Raw genomic sequence first — 27,842 nt, forward strand, 5'->3', positions numbered from 1 at the left:
ATTCAGACTACATTCTCCCTTACTTCAGTACAAAAATACAGATACTTCTTTATACTAATAATCACTTACTTGTCTGTTTTGTTCTTTTTTTCATGGATTAAGACATTACAATAAGGAACATTGCTACAATAAATTATTTTGCAATCTAGAGCAGTTTCTAAAGTTAAAAAAATAAGGGAATGGTTGACTCAAAAATTAAAATGAGGGAATAATGGTGATGTGCAGTGGTTCCCAAAATATAAATGAAGGAATAGTGGTGGCAGTCCAATGGAACAAAAGATGTATACACTTCTGTGTTGCTAGTATCTGAAATTTACACCCAGACATTGGGTCTGTGATAGTTCCTTAGTGTGGTGTGGGGGGATGAGTTGCTTCTATCTGGGGGGGGGGGGCTGTATTTGCATCCTCATGATACTGTGACACCAAGCAGAGGGATAGGGTTATACAGGCTTTACACCGGAGACGGTTGGGTGGGTAGATGGATGGGTTATAGTGCAGTATTTTACTGCAGTGTGGGGTACTCGGGCTACTTTATGGCACAGTGCATTTCAAGTCTTGCAATGTACCAAGAAACAAACCAGACAGGATGTCAAAGTTTAATTATTGCTACTTCCAAATATCTCCTTATCAGAAGAAATCAGTGAAGGAGCAATATAAGCTGTAGAAGTGTGAAATCAGTGGCACACTACGACCAATAAATAAAAATTAATAAGAAGATAAAGCAGTCTGTCCAGGAAAAGCAAAACAAAGTCACCACCTTTTACTGCCACTTCTGTTTCACTGGATGTACAGGAAACATCTCCGTTTTAATGCAGCACGTGTTCATAACTCTGCAAAGTTTGAACCTGTTCTCAGCAAATGGTAAAACAATCATGCTGCTGATGGATAACATCAGCTGAAGAAGCTAGGAAGGGCTGAAGAATAGTACGGAGGTTAACTATCACAGACACTTCAAGTGTTCATTTTTTTGTAATCTTTTGTAGACTTGCAAAAATCCCTCTGCAATTTTACCAATAATATCTTTGTAATGGAAACTGCACTCAAGCAGTAAGTGTTTATATTCTGTCTTAAGCCATCATCAAACCTGATACATAAGCAAGAGAAACAGCAGTTCATTTACTTTATGATGCAACAGTTATTCATCCCGACTCCCACTACACTCTTCTTAGGCTTATATTTTAACTAAAGCCACACAATTTGTATCACTGTACACCTAAACATGTGCTCATCAAATGTACAAAGTTGCACCAGTACAAAGTACTACAACAGTAGCAAATTCCATTATTACATTAATTATGGGCCAAAGTTCTGGTTAAAGTTTCTGTGAAATTACCTTCAAAGGCCCTGTATTGTCACCATTTTTATTACCACAAGGACTGAAAAAAGGGTACAGTCTTTCAGTGAAAGTGTCACTGAAGGTGTAGAGGTGTGACATGTCTTCAGCATTGTAATATGACAGCTGTCCTCCTTCATAATCCAGATATACTAAAACTTTCTGGATGTTTTCAACTGTCCCAATTTGCTTAAATTCTTTGTGCAGAATGCCAGTTATGTTCCTGTTTGTCAGCCACAAAGCCCAATATCCATTATCAAGATTCATGCCAAACTTCCCCTTTCTGGTACAGGACTCTCTGGCCACTCCCAGAAACCAGGCCGTCTTGGTCTCCACGTCTACTTCCCAACAGTGTCTTCCAGCAGTAATTCCCTCCGATCCCAACACAAAAAGATAATAATCAAATCTTTCAGGGTTGTCGGGGAGCTGCTGTTTTTTGTTAGCATAAAGCACACTGGTAAGGTCCTCGGACAGAACAAGTTCAGGATGTGCTGTGATAGGATCCAGCGTCACTGGAAAATGCACTTTGAAATAAAGAAAGCAAAATTAGTTTATAGCAAAAATAGCTAATTCATTCCTAGGTTGCTGCAATACACTGTCAGTACCACCTAGATTCTTTGAAGAAATAAAAAAAGCAAGCATGAGCAATTATGTAGTAAAGTTACATTCTTTCAGAGTAGCAGTTCTTCTAAATTGTGACAGCCTGAAAGACCCTTTCTCAATGTCCCACAAAGGACAGATGTTTGGACATTCTTTTTAGTATTTTTACTGCAGATCGTAGTATAGTACATTTCTTATTACATGCCACAGAATAAATCAATAATCTTTGTATGATTTTCGGCCCAACATCATGACAGAATATTTTTGTTGCAAGACTGATAACATCGGCATTTGTATTAGTAATGAGAGCTTAACAACTAAATGAACTGATGTAAAGGGTATAAGTCACATTTCAGTCAATGCAATCAACAAGCAATTTTACTTAAAAAATAGTAGAATGTGTGCTTCTTTTGACTTTTGCATGCTTTGAAAAAAAGTTTGCTAATTTATGATATTACTGTCACGCAGTAGCCATTTAACAAATTTCTTCTTAAAACCTGACTGTGATGGCCCCTTTTTACCCTGGGCAAGTAATCATGGAGGACCGATCCTCACCACTGGCACCGGAGAAAGGCAGTCACTAAAAGGAATGGATTTACACTATTTCAAATGCAGCTCTCTGCATCAAGCACAATTTCCCTCAAGAGCACAAAGGGAACACACTCCACTCTGTCTCTTCAGATCCCAAACAAGACTCACTTTGGAGCACTGTGTCCCAGTTCCAAGTATATGACAAACACACTTGAATATCTGATTTTCCACACAAAGACACACACCCAGCCGGGAAATGCTGACACAAATTCATCAGCTGTGTCCCCTCTCTCCAGACTACAAGGTAGATTGCTGCCACCAGTCAACTACTCTAAGGCTCTTACAAAGGGTAACCAATTATACTGTGTCAAATTAATACTGGTATAAATGGTAGTGTGTGATATAGCAGTAAGGCTTATCCAAGTAGCCACAATGTCACTAAAATAAGCACAAGTACTCTCAAGTTGTTAAAAGTATCACTAAAAGACCAGCCATAATGAAATGGTATAAAAATATTTAGGTACTTTCCGTTATCGGGGCAACACTTTAAATGCGGTTACTGAGCTCCGAATCCAGTGTCAAGCCATGTATTTTTTATGTTAATCTTAGGTATGTGTAAAATGTAGAAGTTACAGCTTCTTTTTTTTTTAAATATTATCCATTTAATTATTTTACATACACCTGTTAAGATTAATATCAAAAATACATGGTTTGACACTGGATTTGGAGCTCAGCAACCTCATTTAAAGTGTTTGCCCGGTAACAGAATAGTAAAAAAAAACAAATGAATGTTGTCAATGAGATGCAAATATAGATAGTAGTATAGCATTACTAACTTAATGATAAACATCAGTGATATGAGAAACATGCATTGTTTCCTAATAATTGAAAATGGACTTATTCATGTTGTCAAGGAAACACTTTCTTTGTACTGTCTGCCAGTTAAAAAAAAAAAAAAGCACGTTCTCAGGTAACAGCAATAAAATGGACAAGTACCTATAGTTTGTAAGGGCTTTTTTTTTCCATTCTGTACAAAATACATGTCCGTATTTTAAAATATGGCGAACAGACATCCTGTAGTTGTGTTTACAAAGGCACCAGAGTCTAGCTACATAACAAGGTTGATGCCATATTTGCAGTTTGTAGTTTGGCAGGCTGAAATACCCTCCCGCTGTTCTTAACTGCAGCTCCACTATACTGTGCCAGTAGTCACAACATGTACCTTATGTGTTACTCTGATTTAAAACACTATAAAAACATTGCTTTTTAATAACTAAATGTGCTATCCACATTTAAAAAGAAGAAACTGGTTGAAACTAAATTATTTAAATTAAGCCAGTGAGTTGACTCGGGAAGGGAGTGACAGAGGCTTGGCACAGAGGTGTGGTGTGTGACAGCCAATCAGATCATGACTTGAGAACTGCATGAATGAAATTTAAAGTACGACACTTTAAAGGGAGATAGTTCATTTTATTCAATTAATGTGAACATATTATGACTATTTAAAAAAAAAAAAACATGTTATCCGAATTTGATGTATTTCTTTATTTTTTACTTTCTGTTTTTGTAACGTATAGGGGCAACACTTTCAACATGATTGTTCAGCTGTAATGTAGTATCTTAGCACATCTGTTAACCAGATGTGTGTAAAATTTAAAAATAACTTCAATTTTTTTAAAATGTATTATTAAAACAAATAATTTTTACAGATATGTGGTTAACAAGACATGTTAAGGAACTGGATTACAGCTGAACAATCGCGTTGAAAGTGTTACTCAGATAACAGAAAAGTACCAATATTTAATAATAGGTAATAAAATAGAAAACAGGAGAATACTTAATATTTAGTTACAATAAACATCCAAGTTTCTGCCACAGTAAATATAAAGAATAACATAGTTGGACAAAATCTCGCAGACACAGAAAAAAAATACTACACTAATCTCAGTGTATTATTCCTAACTGAACTAAAGATAAACTGTCCCTCGTTGACTCACTTAGTATCGCAAGGCAAGATATGCTGCTAAGGTGCTCACTTCCACAAGGCAAGATGAGATACTACACATTGACTGAACTGTACAACTAACAACTGAACTAAACTGAACTAACTGTCATAACTGACATAGATCTTTTATATCAGGTTCCAAAGAAAAAGAAAAACAAACTGCTGCTGCCAGAGTTCTGTCCTTCAGTTAGTTATAGAATGGCATCACATCTAGTCACCTGACTCTGGCACAATACACATTCAAAACTCTGTTAAGATTCTGTTGCAGCACTTTTTTTAACATAAGCAACTTTTACAAATACATTTTTAATACAAGAATCTGTACAAATCAATGTGACAGTCAAATGACATAACTTCAGCCAGCCATGCTGGCATATGACACACATGCACACTCTTACTTCTCCTGGTACAGCTGGAAATACCTCCCAATATCACACTGCTTATAAACAGGCAATCAAGATGTCTCTGCTTTATATTGTTATGTCTATGTTATGTCTATGTCTGAGCCTATCACCCACCTCTTTGCATACAATATGCATTCTTAAACTTGCAAGGGTTTTACCTAGTTGTAATATATTCTGACTAAATCATAAATGTGTGTGTGTGTGTGTGTGTGTGTGTGTGTGTGTGTGTATGTATGTATGTGTGTGTGTGTGTGTGTGTGTGTGTGTGAATGAGTGCATGTTTATAGTTGCTGTTTAACTGTCGTATTTACAGACTGCTATATGTCGGCCATGGCTATGGTTTAATCCCATCCCTGGGGCTGAGATTGAGATTGATCCACTTGAGTCAGTGTGTACCCTAGTAAACAAATCTTTATTAAAATAACAAAATGAAATCAAAATGTTTTATATATATATATATATATATAAACACACACACACACACACATATATATAACTATATATGGGTCTACTTTGAAAGACTGAAATACCAAATAACCGGCTTACATAAAACCGAGACCAAAAACCCAAAGTTTCATTTCAGTGAAATAGAAGACTGAACATTTAAAATGCTGACTCTCCAAGCTGAGCAGAGCAGGAAATCTGCTCAGTTCCGCACTGTAATAGTGTTTGCAATGAATATTCATGCTGGTGCTATAACTACCGTCATGAATATTCAGTGAGATATTTTTGACTGTGCGGGTACTGGTTGGAGGGCAGGGTGTAGGTGAGGTCGGGTACGATGTAGCATCTTTTACTGTTGCTATAATGTTTGTGGTTAGTGTGTTAATTGTACTTCCTGAAACATGTTCATTATGTTTTGACTTGTGTTCAGTAACTATTAGGAAAATTTACTGACATAGCATAATATTTATAATGAATGCCTTATCAGTTATCTCATAATATGCAGAAGTGGTGCAGTTGGTTTTATAAATGTTCAAATAAGTGGAAGTCAGTTAAATGGCCTTTCAGGATTCTGAATTTTTCATCCATTACTTGGTATTTCGGTCTTGTAAAGTAGACCCATATATACCTATATGCACTGTGTTTAGTCTTGTATCTCACTTGGATGGCGGAGATTGTTAAAATATAGTGCATAACATATGAAACTTTATTTGGTTCTGTGTCCCAGTTCTAGCTTGAAGCAGGAAGGTCAAGAGTTTGAGATCCCCAAAGGTTGATATTTTTGTTTAACATATGCTATTTGTATATACATTAGTCTGTATCACAATATAAGTGCAACTGCATCACACCTTACAGTTTACTGATTCATCATTGCCTCTGTTGTTGTTGTGTATTTTGGCTTTTCCTGGTTAGGGGTCGCCACAGCGGAACTCCGGTCCGCTAATGATTGGTAGTTGCTTTTTATGTGCCGGGTTACCGGCCCTGACGCACAACCTTCAACGAAGGTACACCCATTCACGCATGTCTCCACGCAGAAGACGCTCTAGCTGAGAATCAAACCAGACAGTGTCTTACTGTGAGGCGACAATGCTACTGCAGCACCACCACCGTGGGTTCATCATTGCCTCTGTAACACAACTAATGTTAAGGATAGCTTTACTTACTATGTTTATGATGCTTGGTGATGATTTCTTCATTTTTTGTTGTTGTATTTTGTCTTGTGCCTGGGCTGTGCATGAAAATGGTCCTTCTTGGATCACACCATCAAACTAAAATCTATGTAAACTAGTGATCGAACTAAAAAAACTGCCAAGCACTCCAGGTTAAATGCTTTGATACTTCAGATGTCGTAATGTACATAAGCAATGCAGTATTTGTAGGTGTGAAGAAACTGGACACTGCTATTTGTACTGGCATGTCTGGCTGAGGTTTTGTATATGATTTCAGATTGTTCTGTGTAATATATGCCAACATGACTAGCTATGGTATTGTAAGTGAATTTTTACATGTTGACTTATAATCTGTTTGTACAGAATGTTTTAAACACTTTACAGTGTCCTTTTTTGCATTTCTAACTGCGTATGTTTGTGAAGAGAGATTCTAAAGGCAAACTGTGTCAGATTCAGCTGATCAGCAGATGATGTCATCAGAATGTTGACAGTTGTGTTACTGGCAGAAGCTGAAAAACAGGAAGGACCTTTTAGAAAAACAGCTGTTGGCTGACTTTCAAAATATGAAATGAAAATTAGAACTGGCACAGTTGGAAGGCCAGTCTATAAAAGAGCCTGCTGAAGTCAGTTGCCAGTTGTCAGAAGTCAGTTGCGAGTTATTCACAGTTGTACTGTGCAGTGGATAACCAGAAGGACTCGTTAAGAACAGTAAGCCTGCCTTTCCTCTGTTGTAGTAATTTAGTTTAGATCAGGGACAGTATGTGACTAATCAGACCAGTTAAGAATTTTTCTAAATGCTGGATTTCTATCCTACATTATTGATTTCATTTTCCTGGTGATTGAGTTCTGTTTGTTTATTTAAAATTACTGTTTTATATTTTTAATAATTTTACTCAATATTAAATATTTTTATTAACTTACACTGTGGCTGGACAATCAATGTTTTCCTTTAGTGATCTGAGAGTGCTTATACTTGCTTTGATAATTCCCAGGGCCACTCCAAGAGCATGGCTGCTTAGGTCATTTACTACTATTTGTTTTAATATTTAATTTTCATAATTGGACACCCCTTTGGAAGGGCATGAAGACACTCTGATTGTTGGCAGCATTACCATATTATTTTTGGGAAGGGACACAGCTGGAAATCTGTCAGACATTCCCAGAAGTGTTTGGATGTGTGAGATTTTAAGTGCAAGTGTGTCAGTGGTCATAAACTGGGACACATTGCTATGAAATGTGTAATAATGAGTTATATTAAGGGTGGACAGAAGTATACAGGCCAGTTAGAGGATTTAGAGCATGTTCCTGTTGTGCTCTTAGGGGAAAACTGTGAAATATTATGCTTGTTTAAGTGACAGTCTCACATTGTTGTCAGTAGTAAGGATTGAAGCTTAGTTACTGGCCAAGGACAGTAAGGGACGTCACATTATTTGCTGGCAGTTCAGGGGGATAGTATACGGTCATTACAGTAGGACTACTTTATAATTTGAGAGGATTTCAGATGTCCTTGTAGTGGACAGCTTTCAGTCAGCATGCATGATATATTTAAGGGATTAAACTATTGAATTTCCTGTTGTCCAAAAATTCCTACTGAGTAGTGAAAGTCCTACTCCCCCAAATGAAGACCTTTACTCTGATCATAGCTCTCAACAGATCAAGGACAAATCTCAAATGAATCAAGGAAGGACAAACCCAGAAATAATCAGGGGAAATTAGGGACACCTTTAAAATATTAGCACTATTAACTTGAGACATTGACAGAGTAAGAGAACATGAATTAAAATACATTTATAACTCTAATTACTATCATTATTTATCAAGTGCAATTCACCACCTTTTCTCCAACAGTCCCCAGTTTTAAGGAGGATTAAGAAGGACAGACTTAAAACTAGGGTCAAAATGAGGGATGTCCCTAAAAATCAGGAACAGTTGAAAAATATGATTCTTCTTCTTTCGTCTTTTCCCGGTTAGGGGTCGGCACAGCGTATCACCTGTCCACTCATGATTGGCAGTGGAGTTTTATGGTGTCGAGTTGCCAGCCCAGCACTCAACCTTCCACAGGAGACACACACACACACACACACACACACACACACACACACACACACACACACACACACACACACACACACACACACTCATGCCTAGGGCCAATTTAGAGTGTCCAATCCACCACCGTCTTTGGGATGTGGGAGGAAACCAGAGCACCTGGAGGAAACCCACGTGACCACAGGGAGAACATGCAGACTCCGCACAGAAGGCACCCCAGCCAAGGATCAAACTGGAGAACCTCTTGCTGTGAGGCGGCAATGCTAACCGCTGCACCACTGTAGCCGCCCTAGTTGAAAAATATGATTTGGATCTCAAAATGCAATATTTTTATAATTACAATTAACAAGTACAGTACATATTTGTATTCACATTTTATCATGAAATATCACCATGCCTACTGTCAAATAATTTTCACTGGAGACAGGCTAGATCCACCAAGCTTTGTCCACATTTTGAATACTAGCCAAAGCATTGGTGCAGGATATGAAACAGTACAGAAATAAATGAGTTCTGTAAATGGAATGGACATTTATTACACAGTACACAGAATAAACCAATTTATCACTCCTTTAGCATGTTGACTTCATCTGTTAGAGTGGATATTAATAAATAATTTAAAGGAAAATAAATGCAGTACGGAAAACTGCTACATAAATTTTGCTTTACAAACATGAGCAGTGAATACTTTAAAACATCATAACAGCTTATTGATGATACAACTGTACACATATATTTAAATCTAATGAGCACTTTTTAACAATTTAATGGAGCAGTTCTTAATTTTATGTATGTCTGTCCAAAACAACCTTAAAAATGCTTTGCATTTTAACTTCCTTTACCAAGCAGATGAGTATTTATTTTAAAAAAAAAGAGCACTGAACCAGTTTTTGTTGAAGTTCCTCTTACAAGCTGCACATGGGATTCTTTTATTTTTTGGTCATGAGGATTTGTAAAATGATCGATAAGCAGACTTGACATAAAACACAGGTGATGCCAGCAGGTATTGGAATCCAGTACTCAACACTTATGAGTTGCAGATTATTCTTGGGGTGACCCCATGAGGAGCCACCACTATTCATGGAATTTCCTAGGCAAGGAAGGGAAATGGAAGTAAATTGCCAAGAATTGTTCCTGTAACACACACACCTTACAGACAGTTTGGAAGGTGCCAATCTGCCAACTACATGACTTTGGAATGTTGGAGGAAAACACAGTACCTTGAGAAAGCCCAAAAAGCACAGGGTGGGCATGCAGACTCTGCACAGAAGGCATCCCCAACTGGGACCCAAACTGGAGAAACTCTTGCTGTGAAAAAACAGTACTGTGCACTGTCCCACTCTGCTGCCAAAGTACTGTGATACAGATTGGCAATACAAGTTGATTACTTTCAATATTTCTTTAATGACAGAATGAGGAAAAATAAAGTGGCACAAGGAAGGGAGGTCAGAAAATGGAATAAAAAATAAAGCTGAAGTCAAATTGGTACCCAGGGATCAAATGTATGAGTATGCAAACCACAATAAGTAGTCAAGCAGAACATGTCTGGGACCTGACTGGGGTAGTGACTTGTACAGTCTATAGAAGAGAATTCTGAGGTTTGAAAGTAAATAACCCAAAGACAACTGCTACTGGCATCAATATGATACTCTTACAGGAACACTTCAAATGACAAATTTAGGTGTCGGCCTTGAAAACCTTAGCCAAATACATGAGAATTTAGAAGAAACAAAACTGTGCATTATGCCATAAGAGCCTACGCTTTGAAGAAGGAAGCTAAGTCAGTCTGAAAGAGAGAGAGAAAGAGGACTGATGCTAAAACCTGTGTAGAAGTACAACGACTGTTGCTGTGAGGGTTAATCCTCCATTTATTTATTTAATCTTGGAAGTACAACAAGAGTAGTGACAGAATTCTGCATAAAAGGTACTCCAAAGGTAACATAATAAACATGTAACACAAGGGGTAGTTTATATCCGTAACATAGGGGATCGGATCTGCGTTTGCAACCATATTACGTGTTCGAGACATGGGTGCCATAAAATTTGCTTAAAAGGTAAATCTTGACATCTGTGGTGAGAACACAATATGTAGTAATGATTAGTGACCTGACTGTGACACTCTGTAGTGTATGGGGCTTTATCTGATCCATGATCAAAAGGTTACAGTAAAAAAATGGAATACCCTTAGAGAGTACTGGCAAACAGACAGCAGCAGCACATTTATCAGCTTATTTTTAAGTTGAACTCAGGGACAGTTCATAGGCAGGCACAGCAGGTATAACTATCTTGTTTTCTTCCTTTTTGATAAATGTGGCACATTGCAAGTATTTGTTTCCTATCTTAATATGTAATATTAACAGCACTTAGGAAAGTGCTTAACAATTGCTAAGCACCTTTCCATGCATTGCTAATATTAGTTCTCACACTAGAATAGTACTTTATTAGCTTGTCTTTCTCTTGATATTGGAGCATAACCACAATGTTCCATGCACCACAAATGGATTCACTGCACATAAATAATTTTTAATGCAATACATTTGTGGTATACAGAACAAATGTAGTGCACTTGTGACTTTAGGAAATTTATTAGACATATCGTATGTACATAGGTTTTATGTGAGTATTTAAGTTCATGGTAATAAATCTGATGCCATAATCATATGATATCAACTATGAAATAAGAGCATTTGACCTTACTTATTGTAAGAAGACCTGCACTTCTAAGGTCCAGTTCTAACCATTAAAGTAGTAACTGCACAGTCATATGATATTTAATAGCCATAGTGCAGAAATCATACACAAATGAAGGGCACCAGTTCAAAAGCATCTACAAAACTGAGCTGTGCATTCTAATGTATGAAGTGACATCATTATTACTGACATTGCATACTAACCTAAGAACCTCTATTTGCTTCACAATTTAAAGAGATCTAAATTGTGAACTGATTAATAGATGTATGAGCCAAAACAGATCACAAGACAGTTCCTGGGTTTCCAAGAAATTTTACAAGACATTTGACAGCAGACATGCAGAATTTAAAAGGCAACACCCAAAGATGTTCAAAGATGAGTTGTGCATGTACAGCAGGTACAGCTCATGCTGCTTCTACTACACGCACTGTCCACAGCACGTGTTCGTACTACATGCACTGTCCACAGCACGTGTTCGTACTACATGCACTGTCCACAGCACGTGTTCGTACTTCATGCGCTGTCCACAGCACGTGTTCGTACTTCATGCGCTGTCCACAGCACGTGTTCGTACTACATGCGCTGTCCACAGCACGTGTTCGTACTACATGCGCTGTCCACAGCACGTGTTCGTACTACATGCGCTGTCCACAGCACGTGTTCGTACTACATGCGCTGTCCACAGCACGTGTTTGTACTACATGCGCTGTCCACAGCACGTGTTTGTACTACATGCGCTGTCCACAGCACGTGTTCGTACTACATGCGCTGTCCACAGCACGTGTTCGTACTACATGCGCTGTCCAGAGCACGTGTTCGTACTACATGCGCTGTCCAGAGCACGTGTTCGTACTACATGCGCTGTCCACAGCACGTGTTCGTACTACATGCGCTGTCCACAGCACGTGTTCGTACTACATGCGCTGTCCACAGCACGTGTTCGTACTACATGCGCTGTCCACAGCACGTGTTCGTACTACATGCACTGTCCACAGCACGTGTTCGTACTACATGCACTGTCCACAGCACGTGTTCGTACTACATGCACTGTCCTCAGCACGTGTTCGTACTACATGCGCTGTCCACAGCACGTGTTCGTACTACATGCACTGTCCACAGCACGTGTTCATCTGTTCTACTCAAACTCCTTAACCATATACTAGAATGAAACTCACTGAGTCATTACAGCACAGCTATATTTCCATATATACTAAGCGAACAATGGAATACTATGCAAGTTACTTTACTGCTGCTCTGCCAATCAAATCAAACCACCAATGGAATACTATGCAGGTTATTGCAGAGCTGCTCTGCCAATCATTTCAAGCCACCAACGAATCAACAGCTTTGTTCCTTCTATAAAACAAATTTCTTATTCCCAAAGCAGAGTCCTCTCTTTGTCTTTATTAGAAACACTGCATGTTACCATGTTATCTCGAGTGCTTTAAACAGTTAATAAATGTTGAGGTTTTTTTTTTTTTTTTTTGCATTCAGTTATGGTTGGTTTTAGAGATGACATTTTTTTTTTAAGAATTAATCAGTGCTATTTTTGCATTTGTTCATTGTTGATCATTTTTAAATCCATTCAAACATGAAATGAAATCAGGAACTCCATTACATATACTACCTCCTCCTTCTCATCTTCTTATCGCCCATCCTAAATGTTTATGCTCTCCTCCCTTGTTTATCCCCTTTATTTTTAACCTACACTACCTTCCTAGATATACTTTATCTCTACCCTACTTATCCTCTTTCGCCAATAGTCTACCTCATCTCTCTAAACACCTCTACTTTACATCCAAAACGCACAACTAACTTTCAAGTTATACTCTATTTCTAGTCCTTACAGTTGCATCTGCCTTAATAATGTGCATATCAAAAAATGCATCCACCCTTCTCCATTTATGTAATCTGGTACCAATTTACTTAACACTGAAAAAGTTGTTTTTGTAGATCCAGACATGTAGTTTACTTAGTATTTAAGTTTTTGTTGTTCAATATTTATTTTTGAATTTACCTATCCATTCTCTCTAGTTACCTGCACTCTGTAATACTGTATTACGAAATGTATATTTTTAGCTATTATCTTACTCTCATTTGCAACATTTTACTTCCTCGTATGCGTTATTATTTATCCTACTGATACATACAACTATTTTACTACTACATGGATAATTTCTCCCCAGGACTCTGCTGAAAAGGGCTATGTTCAGGATGTCTATCCTGGTGAATAAACTGCAAAAAAAAAAATAATAATAAATTCTAAGCTGGTTTCCTGCCTTTCCTGTAACTAGTCTAGATCAGATAAAGATTTGCTGTATCCAGGACTGTTTGTAAGCTTCTGAGCCCCCCAAGCCTTTCTGTGTTGGAGGGAAGCCTTCTAGCTTATCAGTGAGAGCGGGATGCACTAAGTAGCCTATCTACCACAAGAGGAGTGGTTTCTGGCCCAGAAATTTTATTTTATTTTTATTTTATTTTATTTGCAGTTGTTTAACCAAAATAGTCCATTGGGCCATAATAACCCGTTTTCAATTGAGTCCTGGGGAGAAAAGCTCCAAACACAGATTACACAAAGATTACAGTGATTTACATTTTAACATTTTCTGGTTATAAGACAGAACAAAAAATACTGAGGTTACAATCAAAAAATAAAAAAGGAGAACATTGCCTTAGTAGGATTAAAAATAGTAGTTAGACGCAGTAGGCTTAGAAATTGCTAGATGTAAATAAGAAGTTGTTTACTAGATGCAAATATGAATTTGCTATTTGGAATTAAAGAGATTGAAGACTGTAGGAAGTGGAGAATAGGTTATGTTTATTGGCGATTTGGGCAGTTTTTCCATCTCTCTCAACTGTCTGGTTTAAAAGACAGGGTTTGCACTCATTTCCCGCCTTTCCTGTAACTAGTCTAGTCCAGATACAGACTTGCTGTATCCCGGACTGTTTGTAAGCTCCTGAGCACTGCCAAAGTCTGCTCTTCAATTTGCCCCTTAGATCTACTAGTTCTCTCCTCTCCTGGACTTATACTAGCTTATTAGTCTAGCACTTTACGAAACTTCTTGCAACAATTATTGCAGCACACAAAAGTGCTACCAGCACTAAATGTTTTACAAGGAAACAGATCTAGTACTTATTATCAATGCCCACCCCTCCACGCATGTCTAAAGGTCAGTTCCCTGTGCTTTCTCCTATTAACCAGGTGAACTTGGACATCCTGAGGCAATGTAGTAACTGCCTCATGTACACCTACAACCCTCTCTTCTTACCTCCCAACACTCAGACTTGTGAAAGATGCACTTAAATATCCAAATTGGAAGCCACGCACTCTCCACCCAAGACCGGAACAGCTGGTCAAGAGAAGAAGGTCAACACTTGCACCACACCACGTGGAACACATAGCCCTGCTTTTACATAAAAGCACAAACCACACACCCACTTTCACAGAGGCTCTCAATACAAATCTACCCAAGCAGCAGAGACCTCCACGGCAGAAATGCACTCGACCATCACAAGAAAACACTAATCATGAGACACATAACTCTCCTAAACTGTGTGCCACTCAACCAAAGCCACTAAGGCAAAACAGCATGCCCAACACACTAGTCATAGGTGACTTGATAGTGAGGCACACTGATGTCCCACTCACTAGTTTAAATAACAGTCAGCTGCCTGTCAGGTGCCAGAATTTGTCACATAGCACACACACTCAGGTCCCTCAACAACAGGTACAACTATGACTCTTGTCATTGTACATGTGGGTGTGAATGATCTGAGACGTATCTCCCTGGATTACATGAAAAGAGACATGGAGGAGCTCTAGGACTATGTAGCCCAGGTGGGTATGACCCTAGCCCTGAGCAGCATCCTACCATCACCCAGAATGATACCACAGCACAAGCAGAAACTGATTGATTTCAACAATTGGCTAAGTTTCTGGTGTCATTCTAAGGGAATCCAGTATCTGTCTAACTGAGATGACATGACAGTCAGACCTTGATGCTTTGGCAGAGATGGCCCGCATCTGTCACCCCTGGGCTTCTGGATACTGGCCAAGGCTCTTGCCACCCCTATAGTGCCTTTTTAAAGTGGTGTTCCAAAGACCAAATTACCACCATAACAGCTACAAACAAATGCAATCTGAGGGTCATGCTGCTCAACGCTAGAAGTCTAAATCTCAAAATGCACTCTAGTGAAGCACTCCTTAAAATGGAGAACATCAACATTTGTGCTGTAACAGAGATCTTGATCAAGGCAGCAGAAAGCACCCCCTGCATTACCAGGCTATAACGCATTCCATACCTTTCGGCACCAAAACGTGGACCGAAGCTCCAAAGGCAGTGATGTTTCCATATTCATAATTCAGACTGGTAGCCCACCATAACGCATCAGAGATACTTCAGGTGCAGCTAACATTGGGCAAAACAGCGATTCAGGTCATAGCCTGCTATAGGTCCCAGACCATGTCTCAAGACTCACAATCCACATTCCTAAGCACCCTGGAGAATATTAGGGTCCAACCTAACACTCTCTTATTAGGCAACTTCAACTACCCCTCCATTAACTGGGAAAACTACTCATGTACCAATACACTTGCCCAACATTTCCTGAAGTTCATTAATTACAATGGCCTGGACTAGCTCATTCTTAACTAGATGTAGCAACATCCTTGACCTGGCCATTACTAACCAGGGTGACCGTTGCTCTACACCAATAGTCAGCTCCTCTCTGGTTAGATCTGACCACAAACTAATAACCTTGGAAATCTACATCCTTCCCACCCTCCCCCTGCAAAGGTAACCACCATGAAAAACTTCTCCAAAGCTAACTTTGGGCTCCTAAAAACAGAGGTGGCTAACTTCACAGCACTCATGCAAATGGAGAATAGTTATATGACAGCTGAATCATACACCAATGCACTGTACGAACACGTACACAAATGCATGGATCTCGCCATACCCAACAGAACCAAGACACTCTCCTCCAAAAAAGGAAGCCAATCTGGTGGTCCCCTGCCATAAATATATTCTGCAACAGAAGGAGAAAACTGATGTGGAATAATGTGAAGTCCCAAGACTGGAAAAACTCCCTTATTGGCCTCAACAAAAAGTTGAGATCCCTCATCAAATCCTCTAAAGCTAGTTATGAAAAGAGAATTGCAGAAGATAGTAAAGACAACCACAAGGCCTTCTATAGTTATGTAAAGAATCTCCATGGCAATACCCAGATTTGCTCTAAGCTACTGCACAATGGTACCTCCTATACAGAGCCAACAGATACTGCCTGTATACTGGCTGACAGATTCAGTGCCAACTTTCCCTCTCAAAGGACCAATCACAATACCAGTAGATTGCCAGGCTCCCAGTATTACTGCTGCACAGGAAAAAACAGCACTGTCCAAGGCAAAGAATACAGCTTATATGGGACCTGACAATATCCCTGGCTGTGTTATACATGAACTACATGGTGAACTGGCATCTCACCTGTATGCCCTATTCAATCACAGCCTCACCTCTGGCTTTGTCCCTACTGAATGGTGCACTGCTACAGTCATCCCTCTCCACAAAGGAGGAGCCACTATAGACCCTGGGAACTATTGCCCCATTAGCCTGATGAGCCTGATATGCAAAGGTATGGAACACATCATCATAGACCTAATAAACAAGGATACAGGGAATCTCCAAACTCTGGATCCCACACAGTTTGGTTTTGTGAAGGGTAGATCATGCCTGGTCGACTTCTTTGAGTCAGTCACCAGAGCTGTGGATGAAGGCAAGGTAGTTCATGCAGCCTACCTTGATCTGGCCAAGGCTTTTGATGCCATTCCCCACTCAGGAATCATAGAAAAACTCACTAAGCTAGGCATCAACCCCTATATCCCTAGGTGGGTTGCAAACTGGCTCACAGATAGAACCCACAGTATAAAAGTAGCTGACTCAAAGTCAGACTGCCGACTAGTCACGAGTGGAGTCTCACAGGGTTCAGTCCTGGGTCCCCTCTTGTTTGGTATCTACTTCTCGGAAGTCCAAGTCAACACCAGGGGATTCTGGCTGACAAAGTTCGCAGACAATTGCAAATTGGGAGCTATTATTAACTCCCCAAGTGATGTTGACATCCTACAGAATGGCCTTACTGACACCAACGACTGGTGTCAGAACCATGGCCTTAAGCTCAATGCCAAGAAATGTGTCATCATCCCCGTTGGTAAAAACCCGGCTCCCATGAATTACCACAATGATGGTAGTCCACTAAACAAAGAAGGTGTTATAAGAGATCCGGGAACACAGGTTGACAGCAACCTCTCTTTTGATCACCACATTGCCACTGTGGTCACAAAGTCCTTCTATGTGGCACATCTCATTACTAAGGGTTTTGCATCCAGGAAGAAAAAGGTCATTGTCTCCCTCTACTCTTCCCACATTCATTAAGTACAATGCCCCATTTGGCACGCACCTCACTAGATGCCTGCAACAACTGCAAAGGCTGCAAAGTACCAAAGTACCACGCAAAGAGGATCCTAGGCCTTAAACACTTGTCCTATATGGACAGACTCAAAAAAGTCCAACTATTATCTGTCTCATATCACCTACTTAGAGGCGATCTCTGCTTAACTTACAAAGCCATGTCTGACCCAGCTCTGTTAGAAATGCTACATCTAAAGAAATCCCAATCCCTCCACACCACACAATCCAGAGACCTCAACCTCATTACCACAATTAACAGAACATGCTGGAAGGACAGGTTCATAACCCAGAGACTGCCCATGCTATGGAATACACTTCCCATACATGTCAAGCAGAGCACCTTGCTGACCCTCTTCAACAGAAATCTTGATGAGTGGATGGGAAACAGAAAATTCACAATGGAGATAATTCCAGTGGCTCTACTCGACAGAGGAACTGGGAACTAAGGTCAGGTGGCACTACACCAAGGTAATCCTATGGCTAGGCTTGTAAAGGTCACAGGGCCATTAGCCTAGTACACACCTATGAACAACGGGATTATTTTATTTATTTATTTTACATTTGTTGACTGGGAAAGTCCGACTGTTACGAGGTCCATTTACAGCGGAGTCCCGGGGAGAAAAGCTCCACAATTAAACAATATGCACAGTGGTATTTTTACAATCCAAGATATTTCATACAAGAAGAACACATTTACAATGGTTTGTTCAAGCAAGCTTAATTTATGCATATTAGGCCCTGAAAGGCAGTTTAATACATTTTGAGAGAATAAAACTCCACTGTAACAATACAGTCAGCAGAGACATCACATAAGACAGTATAAATTGACAATATTTTGTGCTAAGCAAGTTTAATGTATCCAGAGGTAGGCCCTGTATGGCAGTTTTGAGGAGTTCTTAGTACTGTAATATAGAGACAGTAAGCAGAGTATAGAGGAGAGCAGGAAACCACTTATGTAATATTATTAAATGCTCAACTTCTCTGTCCTTTTCCTCCCTATACTGTCCCTGCTATGAATAAACAACAACACAGCATTTAAAAATATTTTAAATTGACTAGAACAGTACCTTACTGTACTGTGGTGATTTCACTTTCAAAAAACTTTTATCCCACCCTTGCTGCAGTCTCCAATTCATTGATGTCATCAAGGCGACTGAATACAGGTAGTTTTCTGGCCAGCTGCCTCCCCAATCTGACATCACCATGACTGTCCTAAAAACCCACCCATGCTGTGATGTCACAGTTCCCTCCGAAAGGGTCTAGGTAGAGGCCTGTGTAGAAGTAGCACTGGGCATCAAGGACTGTGAAAGTGGCTCACTGAATTCCGGAGAACTGACGACCTGCTCAGTGGTAGTGTCGTCGGAAGGCTTAGCCTTGTGTGGTCTGTCTTTATCTTTATCCCTATGTTTTTTTCGGAATGTCTACAGAAGGTTGGCTGACAGACGCCATACTGGAATGTGAAAACGAAAGACAAAAATACCAGTCTACAAAAAGAGCTTTACGACAAATGGTTCTCGTGTTAAAGAGGGCAGAGAACTGGCAATGGGGGACGTTGTGGTCTGGGCCTAAACAAGTGATGCAGTAAGAATGGAAGCCTCAGTGTGGGATCTGCTTTCCACAGGCGAGACAATTGTTAACTTTTTCGGGCATCAGTTATTGCAAGATAAAAGGGTCCCCAACAGGATACTTAGCTTTAGACGTTTTCAGCTGTAAATCGAGCTCTGGCGGAGACCGAAGGGCACACTTGCAAACTGCTTCTGCTACAGCTTCCATGGCAAGAAAGACTGATGTAATGGTGTCGGCTGCCTTGCTTTATAGCACTGATGACCTGACATCAGTCACAAGCGACTGCAGCTGATGCAAAAAGCTTTTACTCTGCTATTCGGGCCGGCTGAGGGCTACCACAGCAAGTATAACCCACAGGTGATGACTGTAACAGGGAAACACAAAGAACATCAAGGAAACAGTACATGAGTCAAGTCACCTGCTGTGAGCTATCAATCACAGCAGGTAACAGCTCAAATTATCCTTAGCACTTTGACAGCTAGGGAAGTTAGGTGTGAAGGGGGATGGGAGATGTCAAAGTAGTACAATTCAGATTTCACAAAAAAAATGCAGTTTAGCCATTCTAAAATAAGGAGCAGTAAAAAGCACTTTGAAAGTCTGTTCTGTGGCATTTACACTGTTTGTGTTTTATGTAGTCATTGAACGGCATGAAATGTTACTTAAACCTGATTGAAAGACAGCAGTGTATGCATGTAAAATCAATGCAATGACAGGAGCTTTAGGACAAAAGAGGCCTGCGTGATGTAACTTTTAACAGACGAGAACTTTGGGATACCTACAGGCAGACTAAACAATCAGAATTACTTCAAGATGCCAGACACCATGTGGTCAGACTCAGAAATTATGTATAAAAATATTTAAAAACCTGTAAATAGTCCCAGAGTGGTGCTAAAATGTAGGAAACACCAAACCATGATGAAATAAAAATAAACATGTTTTTTTTTTTTTTTTTGTCTGTGGGTGCGGTTCTCCTTTAAATGGTTCAGTAAAACTGGACAGGGAGAGGATATGCTCTCAAGCTTTGATGGTTTGGCTACGTTTTGTAAATTGGTCACATTACTAGGGTAGGGTCAAGCAAAATGTTCATCTGATAATCTGGCTGTTTCAGGATTGTCCTAGAATGTGATAAAAGGTCTTGGAAGGTTTTGACTTAGCTGTGGCCCCCAAAGAAAAGGACCTCCACTCTCCATCTTTTCTAGCCATCCCAGATCAGAAGCTTTCCTTCCAGCATCCTCCTCAGTTACTGAACTGCTAGCTCAGATAGAATCTCTCTCTCTTCCACTTGGTCGACACCCAAGGGGGCATTACAGAGGCGTAGATTTGACCCCTCTCCCTTGTTTCTTTCAACTAGTAATTCTTAGTTCCAATAGGCTGACACTAGTGGCAGACTGGAGTAAAACTACAAGAAGTTTGTATTCTAGTTTTATCAAGAGCACATTTTTAGCAAGAACGTTTCTAGCAACTCATTTCCCATTATTTCAGTATGGTTGTAAAAAGCAAGGGTGAGATTTATTACCACACCAATATATTTTTCAGTAGAGACCTGACTGATGTTCAGGGGTTTGTTAGTTGACTAGAACTACCACTTGCTAGGTTTGGTGCTGTCCTAAGTGACATAACTACAGTTTTAGCGACATTTACCATTACCTTGCTTTGTGAAATCCAGTGCAGAGTGCTGTAAAATCAGACTGTAAACTGCTGTGTAGTATTTTGGAAGAAGAATTCGAGTTATCTAGGCAGTTACAGACTGCCTGCATGTGTAGTTATATTTGGAGTGGGGGCAGATCATGTTTCAGACAATGTAAGAATAATAATAACAATAATAAAACAAATGGTTCAGAGGCCAAGCCTTGAGGATCACTACAATGAAGAACGCCTGGTAAGTATGAAAGTCTAACTTGAAAAACACTCCTATCTATTAAGGCTCCATCTCTCGTCGAGGGCCCATTATTCATATGGTTATAAAAATGCTATCTGTGGCAGAAGAGGAGACCGTCTCAGTGTGGAATCCATGCTGGCCATCAGTAAGTAGGGCATACTTGCTGGTCAATAATTTATGCAGAGATATTTGATAAAAACTATTATACTGATGAAACAAACTGGCTATATACCTGGCTATATACCTCATGTATTTGTAGAGAGGATGCAAAAAAATGTTTTGACAAACACATATGGTGACAATGTGATGGTACTCTTCAAGAAGAAAGGGACAGCTTAAATAGGTACGCCAGGGGTTTAGATACAAGTAGACCTTACATTCTGAATAAAGCCGGGTTTGATTTAGTCTGGTTACAGCCTTTTCTTTCACAAGTTATTTGTAGTAAATTATTAATACTTTCTGCATTTAAAAGTGGGATGTTGGATAAAAGAAAAAAGTGTTTCAGGTATAGTTAATGTTATTGTGGGGGTTATTTGCCTGTAGTTATGCTTTTGCGTGATAATTAAAGAAGGATATATTAGTAGTTGATAAACTGTGATGAGATTTATGTAATGCACATACAGTCAATTCTCTGACAGCTTAACAGACATACTATGGACTAGCTGCTAATGCAGTTTATTTGTCAGAAATGTTGATTTATCCATGTTACTTGCAAGTCTGCACTTTCTTCTGAGGTCTAAAAATGTATTTTGATGGTTACTGGCTATGGGTACATTTTTTTCACACTGCATAATTTTTGTTTAAGTAGGGATTTAATTTCAGGAGTAAACAGTAACCATACGGACAATTTGGGCTCTGGGTTCTTCTCTGTAAAGGGGTTTCCATTACAATGAAATTAAGGTGCAATAGCAGGCAGGTTATTCTTCCTGTTTTCTAATACTGCTTTAAATGACTAGACTGAGATTATGGCGCAATGATCACTAGTTTTATTCTGAAGAATGGATATTGTGGCTACAACTATGGGCTGCCCCCAGTGTGTCAACAGTCATATTCAGCAGCAGGTTGCATTAGAAGGCTGTTATTAACCACAAGTGTTTTTGACTTTTCTCTGCTGAAAAGGCACACAGAACAGGTCATTTAAAAAATGGCATTTACCATAAGCTGTGCTAATCACTTATGCAGCAGAGCAAGTTTAGGGTGAATTACCAAATGTCTGGCAATAACTGCAGTGAAATAATTTACATGGCATGGGAATCTCCTTCCCAAAGGACAGGCCAGGCAGCAGAGGTGCCTAGTGGTTCAGACTACTGCTAGGGTTCAAGTCTGAACATATTTTACTATTTAGTTTTCATGTTCTCCCAGTGTCTGTGTGGATTTCCTTCCAGCATTTGTTTCCTTCCACCTTCCAAAAAGTCTAGGTTATGTGCTCACCATAACTAGGCATCTGTGTTGTCCATTTTCATTCTTCTTCACTTATGGGTTTGGATCCAACTCGGCAGTATATTACAAACTTTGGATCCACCTCTCGATCTCCTTCATCCTACCCATAATACCCCACTCCATCTCCATTACCACAGAATGAGTTTGCTGCTCTATCACCTAATAATAAACAAAGAACAGAAACAGAAGATAGAAAAGACAGGGCTCAAACCTGGAACTGCAGGTTCCAAACACAATCCAAAAGGTTATTCCAGAAGAAAAAGGATTGGGGTTGGATGGGAGGGGAGTTGAGGAAGAATGAAAACGGACTACACAGATGCCTAGTTATGCTGAGTACCCACTTTAAATCTGATGTTGTCCTTTCCATTCTTCCTCACTTATGGGGCAGTGTCTCCAGCTATGACCACCTTGGGTGGACCTCATGGAAGGATATTCTGGAGTACTGCCGAACCAAAGGAGGCTCTATTCCTAGACACAATGTCCAATCTGTATTGTGAAACAAAGGTATGAGCCTTGGACCATGTGGCTTCTACACAAATGTCATCAAATAAAAGTTTCTGACCAACAAGGCTGCTGATGCAGCCATACACCTTGCTGAGTGAGCTCAGAGAGGTTTTGGCAACATCATACCTTCCAGGGAGTAAATCCATGAGATGCAGTCTATAATCCACTTAGCTAGGGAGACTTTAGAAACTGACTGGCCTAGGCAGCTTGGAGAGAAAGATGCAAAATGCTGGTCCCAATTTCTAAATTGTTTTGTCCTGTAGAGGTAAAAATGTCATTGCCTGTGTAAGTCAAGGAGGTGTAGCATGTACTTTCCTTCATTTACAAAATTTGGAAAGAATACTGGGAAGTGAATGGATCGGTTAATGTTGTTTTCAGAGGCTACATTAGGCAAAAGGAAAGGTTAGCTCACAGAGAAACTCTACCTTTGTGGAAAATAATGTAAGCAGTTTTTGCTGAAAGAATCTGGAGTTCAAAAGTTCCTTTAGCCAAAGTAGTAGCTACCAGGAAAACTGTCTTCCAAGACAGAAATCTTAGGTTGGGTTTTCTGAATTTTTAAAAGGTTTTTGTGGCAAACCTTCGAGTACTAAGATCCAAAGGAGATGAGGGATCCTTAATTGGAAGCCTTAGCAGAAAAATTCCTTTCATAAAAGCTTTACATACTGTAGAGGAAGCTAAGGAGAAAGACCTACTTCCTGTGTGAAAATCTGAAATTGCTGCCAAATGAAATTTAAGTATTGCGAAACTAGGACCACTTTTAAAATGAGTTGTCAAAAAAAGAAGAATATTCTAAACAGGTGCAGAAAAAGTATCAATGCCCTTATCTGCTGCCCAAATAGAGAACCTTTTCCACTTGCTTCTATAAACTTTTATGTAGAATCTGTTTCAGAAGCCAAGATAATGTCATGGACTGGGGAAGAAAGTCTGGACTATCTAATTATTACTGTAAATGGAGAAACCGTGATGTCAAGTTGAGGGCTTGAATGTTGGGTTGATGAATCTCCAGTGGGTGAGAGAAGATATCCTGAGTGGGTTCCAGTATCCATGGAGGACAATGAAGATGAGACCACAGAAAGGGGAACTATACTTATGGGCCCAGAACGGGGCAATGAGGATTACTGAGCTCTTCAGCCTGCTTCCTTTCTGCACAAATCTTGAATCAGGGGAAGAGGAGGGTAAGCATAAAGGAGACCCAAGGGCCAAAAGTGAATAGCATCTCTCACAGAGTCCCCCTGAGGGGAGGGGGATCATTGCAGAGCACTTGCTGCACTGGTACTTGAGAGGGGAGGCAATAGATTGCAACAAGCTAGACCCCAATGCCTGAAGATCATATTTGCTACCTAGAGAGCCCACTCATGAAGCGAGTGGATCTGCTTAGTTTGTCCGTAAGCACATTGGTTTTCCCCAGGAAGTGCCTTGCAAAAAGAAAGCAGTCTGATGAGATCACTCATTCCCACACTCGCATGGCCTCTCTGCAAAGGGGTAAAGATTGGGTTCTTTCTCATTTGTTATCAGTTTGAATTGAAATAGCCCCCAACGGAAGCGCATCTTGAAACACCTGCAATGCCAGAAGGACTGCTCTCATCTCTAGCTCAATACAACTCAGTCTCTTGGGGGAACCACAAGACTTGGATAGTTCTTCCCAAGAAATGCCTCCCCACCCCAGTTGAGAAGCGTCCATGGTCACTATGGCTACTGGGTTTGGTAATACAAATGGTCTGCCCAGAAAAAGATCATACGATTGTATCCATCAGTGAATGGTTCACTTGCAAATAGGGGTGAGCTTTACTTGAAAAGACAGGGGTTGATGTAGAATGGCCCACTGTACAGCCATGGTCCATTTTAGAACTTGCATAAAGAAGTGCACTAGAGGAAGTAGCACTATAGCAGCTGCCATTGACCCAAGAGCTTGAAGCACCAATCTTGCTAGGGGAGAAGAATGAAAGAATAGCCTGAACCTGATTTCTGATAGAAGTAATACGACGGATAGATAAAGATGCTTTCTGAGTAGAAGACTGCTCCTATGAATTCCAGGCTCTGAAATGGAGCAAGTTTTGATTTGACAAAATTTACTGTAATGTCCATGGAGTCAGAAATCTGGAGCAAAAAGTCCCTGGCATGCTGGAGTTGATGCTTGCATGGGGCAGTTAGAAGACAGTCACCTAAATATGGAAACACCTGGAATCCCTTCAGTCTCAAGTGAGCTGCAACTACTGCCATGAATTTGGTAATCACCCTGGGGATTGTAATGAGTCCAAAAGGCAGAGCTATGAAATGATAATGACCGGCTCCCAGCCAAAAGCAGAGATGCTTTCTGGATTGTGTATTTTGATATGATAGTACACATCCTGAAGATCTACAGAGCACATCCAAGCATCCTTGTGCAGAAAAGGTAGGATGGACTGAACTGTGACCATTCAGAACTTTGCCTTCTTTACAAACTGGTTCAATTTGCTTAGGGTCTCAGGTCCCCTGTTTTCTTTGGCACTAGAAGAAGTGGGAATAAGCTCCGAATCCTACTGTTCTGGTGGGACCTTCTGGTGGGACCTTCTGGATGACTCTTTTTTTCTAGCAGCTTTTGAATTTCTTGTGCTGCGGCCTTCCTCTGAATGGGTGGAATGTTGGTACATTTCTCCCTTTGACAATGAGGAAGAAGGGAAAATGGTATAAAATAGCCTCCAGATGTTATACTTGGCACCCATGAATCTTTTATGATGTTTGTCCAGGTGTTTAGGCACAAAAAGAATATACCCTTAACTGCCTCCAGAGAAGAACAGTTGGGCAGGCAGCACTTCAGAAGTGCTGCTAGAGGGCCTATCCGAAAAAGAATCTCTAAATCCCTGCTTTTGCAGACCTCCTCTGCCTCTAGGACGATATGTGCCATTAAAATTTCTCCCTCTGCCTCTGGAGGAATTTTCCCCATGCAAATCCTGGAATACACCCTGAGATTTGCAAAACCACATTTTCTTACAGCCTCTCTGAAGAAGGTACACTGAGCAGTAGAAAACTTGATCTGTACAGCAGACAGGGTCTTCAATCTTTTTTGCTGCAAGTAAATGTATTCTTTACTGATGGTACAAACAAGGAAGTGCCATTGAATAAGGCATTAATAAAAGTGGTCTTAAAAGGCTCCACAAAGTCGCATAATCACATTGAGGTATGTTTTCTTAATGCAATATCTGAACCGGCTGCTTGTGAGGTTCCTCAGCTGTATAAGAGATTAACCTCCTTGAAGCATTTGATATGGATAAAAAAACGAGTGGCCACCTGAGAGCATTTTGTGTGTGTTTTGAAGAATTGTGGATTAAAATCGTTTTCTTTGGATTCCATTTGGTCTGTTTATTTGCACCGTTTGACTGTTTTGCTCAGCTGGATCACACACCAGCAATTTTTTCCATTATATTTGTTGTGGCTGCACAGTATTTTTTCTGGTCAAGGTTTCTGGGTCTTCTGCATCTCGTTACCTGAGAGCATGTTCTCATGAAATCCTCAGCAGACATGGACTCAGAGAATATTTGAAAGTTTTTCAGTCAAATCTTTCTGAAGTCTAGTAAAGTGTGACAGATAGTTAAGTGACCTCAGTGCAAAGGTAACACAGCAAATACCTGCTTTCCAAATCAGTCCAATGCTCTAGACTCTATTGGGCAGATGGACAGTACAGCTCTAATCTTCTAGCTCTTTCTAAGTGGCTGCTTCCACCACCATATCATCAACTGGGACTCGTTTGCTGCAGTGAGATCTGTTTGCAGGTGGTGCCAAGAATTTATCGAGGTGCTTGAGAATGGGCTCAACAGTATCTGACTCCTTCCATGCCTGATATGAATCCAGGTCAACTAGTTATCCACCTGGGGGAGGGGGATTACCAAATATGTGGATGGGCCAGAACCACAACACCACCAATTCTACAGGAAAATAAGTTCTGGATGACCAACCACCCTTCTGTTTCAGGATCTATAGAATATCTCCAAAGGAGATGTCATCTGGTGGTGATTTGGGAGATCCTTCTCCTTCATCAAAATCGGTGTCTTCAGTGAGAGACTCCAGATGTGAAACCAGGTCAACTAGTTATCCACCTGGGGGAGGGAGGTTACCAAAGATGTGGATGGGCCAGAACCACAACACCACCAATTCTACAGGAAAATAAGTTCTGGAACCACCCTTCTGTTTCAGGATCTATAGAATATCTCCAAAGGAGATATCATCTGGTGGTCATCTGGGAGATCCTTCTCCTTCATCAAAATCGGTGTCTTCAGTGAGAGGCTCCAGAGGAAGTCTGTGTGTTTCCTTTTACACATACTCTTCCAAGGAACCTGCTCTTTGGGTTGTTCTGGAGAGGTGTCGGAAGAGGAGAAAAGCTCCTCAACTGGAGCAACCTGGAGGCCTGTTGGAACTGACTGTCCCTGTGAAATGAGCCTAATGGACTCAGCACTCAGAACTGATGGAAGTAAATGGGCAGGAATTGAAAGAAGAGAGGACAGTTCCCTGTGGAGAGAAAAGGCCCTTTCTACCACCTCAAAGGCCGAGAGCCTAGGAGAAGCCACAACCCGCCCCATGGAGACAAAGCTTTCTGCACTTTCTTTACTTATGCTAATGATGTTGAGTGCTGTTTTTGCATGTCTCTTTTATTATTCTATGCAGGTAAATAATAAGAGTCAGCCTTAAGTACCATCTTATTGTAAAAGAATACAATTACATATACGCCTACTAAGCTCTTTTAATATTATTTCAGAGGTAAACATAGCACTATTATAGAATCTTAAATTTTC

At 40.2% G+C, this 27,842-nt stretch overlaps 1 protein-coding gene across 1 annotated transcript in view; it reads right to left on the reverse strand.

Annotated features, from left to right (window-relative positions):
• Positions 1 to 933: 933 nt before the first annotated feature.
• LOC122814332 (zinc-binding protein A33-like) overlaps positions 934 to 27,842 on the reverse strand; it is a 100,675-nt gene continuing 73,766 nt past the window's right edge. The window contains exon 6 of the mRNA XM_044086918.1: positions 934 to 1,857. Within this exon, the coding sequence (XP_043942853.1) occupies positions 1,313 to 1,857 (545 nt within the window). The 3' untranslated portion in view covers positions 934 to 1,312. The remainder of the gene's footprint in view (positions 1,858 to 27,842) is intronic.

This window comes from Protopterus annectens, chromosome 10.part0 (genome assembly GCF_019279795.1).
Source record: "Protopterus annectens isolate FY-2018-M chromosome 10.part0, PAN1.0, whole genome shotgun sequence".
Classification (NCBI taxonomy): Eukaryota; Metazoa; Chordata; order Ceratodontiformes; family Protopteridae; genus Protopterus; species Protopterus annectens.